Source organism: Thamnophis sirtalis, unplaced genomic scaffold (genome assembly GCF_051295495.1).
Source record: "Thamnophis sirtalis isolate CommonGarterSnake01/CBP01778 unplaced genomic scaffold, rThaSir2_p1.2 scaffold_9, whole genome shotgun sequence".
NCBI classification, from domain to species: Eukaryota; Metazoa; Chordata; class Lepidosauria; order Squamata; family Natricidae; genus Thamnophis; species Thamnophis sirtalis.
In genome coordinates, this window is record NW_028261389.1 from 70,775,376 (window position 1) to 70,781,375 (window position 6,000).

Genomic DNA, 6,000 nt, shown 5'->3' on the forward strand with positions numbered 1-6,000 from the left:
TGCAGAGAGCATCCAGTATTTTTTTGCGGGGGAACAGTCAGTTTATCATACCATTAAACAGGTTCATCGTAATTCTGCATTGTGTTCCTGTTTTTTAAGGAACCCAAAGCGAATGGGTCAAATTGGAGCTACAGTGATTGCCATGTTTTATTTTCTTTTGTTGCATTTGGCAACAAACAGGCTCCTGTTTGTCGTAACTATGGAAACTTCAGAAGCACCCTTTTAAATGCAGCATATACAATAAAGGGCTTAAAGTGTTGGTTGGATTATAGACTTCAGAATATGTCCAATCTTCTATCTCTCTTTTGAAAAAGAACAAGAGGGTAATGTGAATATTAACCGAGGGCTTTGTTTAATCTCCTGTGACACTTGTGTCCTATGTGCCATCCAGAGGTCTCTGGCTCACGGCTCACGCAGTGGATTAAGGAAAACCATGCATATTCATGGCATTGAATTGGAAAGTTGCACAAGAAAAGAAAGAATGAAAGCTATAAACCCACTACAACACCCCAATCCTTTTTTTAAAAAAAAAAGAAACTTGGCAAATTTCTTTGGCGTAAGCTAAAGAGAATATAACATGAACAGATAGCCTATTCCCTACGTTTTCTATTGTTAGCATCTATATTATTTCACAATATTACTCACAGTGCCCTTGAGTTAGGATTTCGGGCTTTACAAATATTCAGAAGGTTTTTCTTCTTAATTATAGGACTAGTTTACACAGGGGTTATTTTTACTTTATGCTGTGTAGTGGCAATATATGGCGTTTTGCAATTTCTGGCTAAATGATGGCACTTTGAGTGATTGTTATGAAGAAGGATCAATTCATGTATATCTAAAGCTGATTTATAATCCAATTCTAAGTGTAATTGAAATAATATGCTCCTTATTATGATGCTCCTTGTATGCCTTTTAAAGTAGGATCTAAGTCGACATTGAAGCAGTAAGAGCCTATATTAGATGTTGGTGAGAGATTTATCTCTTATTTCTTGTTTAATAATCATTGACGTTATATAAATGGAAATTCAGTGTGCATTAAATCACCTGTTTGACATATACCTTATTATCTCGGCTAATGTTCTCTCATTTTAAATTAAAGATGACAGTACTAATATTGCAACTATTGTCAATAGTGACTTTTTGAAAAAGTCACAATAAAAGATCATTCTGAAAGCTGTACTCAAGCCAGTGAAATAATGGCAGTGAATGCTCAGAGGATTAGTAGTAACTGTGAGAGGGATCTTGGAGTCCTGGTGGAGCCAGCCGTGTGCAGCAGTTGCCAAAAAAGCCAACACAGTTCTAGGCTACATAAACAGGGGGATAGAATCAAGATCACGTGAAGTGTTAATGCCACTTTATAAGGCCTTAGTAAGGCCACACTTGGAATACGGCATCCAGTTTTGGTCACCACGATGTAGAAAAGATGTAGAAACTCTAGAATGAGTGCAGAGAAGATCAACAAAGATGATTAGGGGACTGGAGGCTAAAACATACGAAGAACGGTTGCAGGATCTGGGTATGTCTAGTTTAATGAAAAGAAGGACTAGGGGAGACATGATAGCAGTCTTCCAATATCTCAGGGGTTGCCACAAAGAAGAGGGAGTCAAACTATTCTCCAAAGCATCTGAGGGCAGAACAAGAAGCAATGGATGGAAACTAATCAAGGAGAGAAGCAACTTAGAACTGAGGAGAAATTTCCTGACAGTTAGAATAATTAATCAGGGGAACAATTTGCCTCCAGAAGTAGTGAATGCCCCAACACTGGAAGTCTTTAAGAAGATGTTGGATAGCCATTTGTCTGAAATGGTATAGGGTTTCCTGCCTAGGCAGGGGGTTAGACTAGAAGACCTCCAAGGTCCCTTCCAACTCTGCTATTGTATTGATTAGGATTGAAATATGTGGGAGTCTAGAAGAGAGTATTTGTAGCTCAGAGTTGAACTCTGGGTCCTTGGTATACTCTGAGCTTGGTTGTTTTTTTTTACAGATGTTTCATTACCCAGCTAGGTAACACCATCAGTATTAAGGTAATGAAATTCTTGCAAGAAAACAGCCAAGCTCAGAGAGTACCCAAATTGGACTCTTTCCCCCATCTTGGATTTCAGTGATGACTCTTTCTTGAAAATCTATCTCATCATCAAATCTGTATTATGGTCATGGACCAGCACAAATAAATTTATTTAAAAACTCTTCCTCTTTGAATTGCTAAATGATTTGCCGAGCTATTCTTAAATTATGTTAGACATAATCACTGAAATGCAATTGACTTTCTCTCAAGTGATTTCTCATCCATTCTATTTTTTTTTTTTACTATGTGCCACATCAGATTGGCGTTATTCAGTTTTTAAGGTGAACTGCATTCTCAATTTATTGCAAGAAATGGTGCTAATCTCTCACGACCAAACCAAAGGCCCTTGTGACACTTAAAAAAAAAATCTATCTAAAAAAATTAGATAGGTTAATAGCTCAACATTAAAGTTTTGAAGGTGCTAAAAACTATATCTCTTTGTCTGTAAACAAGTTATTTATATTTCACTGGTATTCTGCTCTTGGAGTACAGGAAACAAACCCAATAAATAAATAGTCTCATTCGTTCAAAGATCCAACTTTGTTCTAACTTGGATTTGTCAGATTTACAAGCAATATTCACCCTCCACGTTCTCCAAAATTTCTATAGGTTTTATCCTAATTTTAGTTGGCATTCTTGCCCCACCCAGGCAGCCTTGCTTTTCCTAAGTCTCCCTGCGGGCAAATGGCCATATGAAACTTTGCAAGAAAATATGAAGGCTCCGAGTGAATTATGCATAGCTTTCTCCTAGATGTGAAGCTACACGTAGCAAATAATTGGTGCCCTACAGGCATTGTGCTTTGTGAGTCAGAATTCCTCCTTCTGTCGGTGCATTGAGAGCAATTATATTTTGTGACATAACATTTCCCCTTCCAGCGTTTCCGTAAGTAGTTTTAATGGATATGTTCAGAAAATAGTTTCTATCGATGATAATGGAAATGATTAAACCTCTGTCTAATGTTTGCCTTCAACTTTGCTCAGAGGGGACCACCATGAAAGGATTGTTCAAGGCTATCTTGCTTCTTAGCATCCTGAGTCTTGATATTTTAAAAAAAACACTCATATTTTACATATTTTATTTTACAGGAATATGTTTCAAGCTATAACTAAGCAATAGCAGTGGACTTATATACCGCTTCATAGGCCTTTCAGGCCTCTCTAAGCAGTTTACAGAGAGTCAGCATATTGCCCCCAACAATCTGGGTCCTCATTTTACCCACCTCGGAAGGATGGAAGGCTGAGTCAACCCTGAGCCGGTGAGATTTGAACCGCTGACCTGCTGATCTAGCAGTAGCCTGCAGTGCTGCATTTAACCACTGCGCCACCTTGGCTCTTCATATAAAGTAGAACCAATGTAATAAACAGAGGCTTAGAATCCAAATCACGTGAAGTATTAGTATCGTGGGTACTAAGGGATGCGGTGGCTCAGGGGCTAAGATGCTGAGTGTGTCGATCAGAAGGTCAGCAGTTCAGCGGTTCGCATCCCTAATGCTGCATAACAGACTGAGCTCCCATTACTTTTCCCTAGCAGTTTGAAAGCATGTAAAAATGCAAGTAGAAAAATAGGGACCACCTTAGTGGGAAGGTAACAGCATTCCGTGTGCCTTCGGCGTTGAGTCATGCTGGCCACATGATCACGGAGACGTCTTCGGAGAGCGCTGGCTCTTTGACTTTGAAATGGAGATGAGCACCCTACGTAAAGTTGGGAACGACTAGCACATACATGAGAGGGGAACCTTTACCTTTATATATCCTTAGTAAGACCATACCTAGAATACAGCACCCAGTTTTGGTTACCACGTTACAAAAAAGATGTTGAGACTTTGGAAAAAGTGCAGAGAAGAAGAACTAAGATGATTAAGGGCCTGGAGACTAAAACTTATGAAGAACAGTTGCAGGAATTGGGTCTGGCCAGTAAGAGAGAAAAGAAGGACTAGGGTTGACATGATGGAAGCATTCCAGTATTTGAGAGGCTGCCACAAAGAAGAGGGGGACAATTTATTTTTCAAAGCACAAGAAGGCAGGACAAGAAACAACGGATGGAAACTAATCAAGGAGAGAAGTAACCTTGAATTAAAGAGTAACTTCCTAACAGTGAGGATAGTTAACCAGTGGAACAGAAGTTGCCTTCAGATGTTGTGGGTGCTTTTTAAGAAAAGACTGGACAGTCAACTGTCTGAAAAGGGATAGGGTCTCCTGATTAAACAAGAGGCTTGACTAGAAGACCTCCAAGGTTCCTTCCAGCTCTATTCTGATTGAAATGATGCAGAGTAAGAGGAAAAAGCCATTAAATTTTAAGAGGAAAAAAACACTTATCTACATCTGGGTTTATTGTTCTGCAGCTGTGATCTTGCAGACATTTAAAGTAAATCGTGTTTTAAGTAGAGTGGTGTTTACATTTCTGTTGACATATATAGGATCATGCTCTAAGTCTCTCTTCATTTTGGGCTCTGGAGGGTTAGCATAAACTTTGACATCCTTCTAGTAGCTTGTGCTTAAATCGATCCTTTAAAGATACGGAGGGATTCCTGTTTCCTAAAGGTTTTCTTTTATGGCTACATATACGTACATATAAATATATGATATTGATCTGAATTCTGCAATGCACCTTTTCAGAGCTGGCCTACCTGTGCTCAAATCAGCCTCTAATTCTAACCTTTTGGGGTCCCCCCCCCCAAAACACAAGCAAATGAGTTTTTAAAAAAACAGTTGAAATAAATAATACTTGCTTTCTATTATTCTACTCTGCATTTTCTATTGTGGGAAAATGGGATTTGGGTTAATGTCAGGGTTCCAAATAGCATCCAAAATTAAATCGGAATCCGAGACAAAGTATTGCTCAAAGTTCCAATTTATTAAGAGAGCCATGTTGGCACATCTTGGGAAAACCCAAATCTGAAAGCTTCCTGGTTTTCCCCACCCAGTTGAAAGTTCATGATCTTGCCCCCACACCCACAAGCCCATCCCATGGTCCAATCTCCCACTGCGATGCTGGTGGGAGATTGGACCCATCCAGTTCTGGTCAGGTGCAGAGGTGCAGAGACAAAGGATGACCATGACTTTCTAGAAAGAATTTTGTTGTGGCTACATAGCATCTAACTCCGTACAATCCCCCCTCTCATTTTCCCACAATAGAAAATGCAGAGTAGAATAATAGAAAGTGTGGCAGGCCAAAGATCCAAAAGAAAAGATGGCTGCAGGCCTGTCAGGGTGCATGTATGTTATGCTTTCCTCCATATTTAGACTTTAGCTTACATCAAAATGACCTTGCAGAAATTCCTTGACACTGTTGAACAGTTATAAACCAGTGGGCAGTTTACGCCATCCGTAACCTGACAGAAGAAAACGAGAGGAACCAGGAATTCATTGCCCGGATGGAACAGCACGGCCCTGCGGATAATCCGGTCCTTGAGAGCCTGGGGCTGAAAATCGAGTCGAGAGATCAGAAGCTGATTCTAAAATCTGTGAAACAGATGCCAGATCCATAAGTTGCTACCTGCAAAAGACTTTTTCCCCTCCCGTAAAGGAAACATATTTTGTTCTAGATGCGAGATCAATAAAAGATCAAACGAACTTTTAAATAGTGTTTTGGGGCCTTTTTTTTTGTTTAAAAAATAAATCAAAAAGAATCCATTGGTATTATGGGAGTCTTGGAGTCAAGAAACATGGAAATTGTGGTTTGCTTCTGAAACATCTATTTGCAACTATAGGCTTTACAGCGTCCATCACTCAGTCGTTTTCTGTAGTCAGGAGAGATTCTACTGGTAACACAATACAATTTGTGATTGATGTGGTGCTTGCAACTCCATAACCACTCTCTTCTTTCCCTTCCTTTCCCCTCTTCCCTCTTCTCAAATTAATCCTACATTGGCTGAGACACACTGTGCTTCCAATGAAGGGAGCTGCAACTTTCTAAGGCTTCTGCCTTTTAATAA

At 39.6% G+C, this 6,000-nt stretch overlaps 1 protein-coding gene across 1 annotated transcript in view; it reads left to right on the plus strand.

Moving 5' to 3' along the window:
- Nucleotides 1-5,644, plus strand: part of ATXN10 (ataxin 10) — a 75,773-nt gene extending 70,129 nt beyond the window's left edge. The window contains exon 11 of the mRNA XM_087722229.1: nucleotides 5,363-5,644. Coding sequence (XP_087578355.1) covers nucleotides 5,363-5,553 — 191 coding nt within the window. The 3' untranslated portion in view covers nucleotides 5,554-5,644. The remainder of the gene's footprint in view (nucleotides 1-5,362) is intronic.
- Nucleotides 5,645-6,000: the final 356 nt, after the last annotated feature.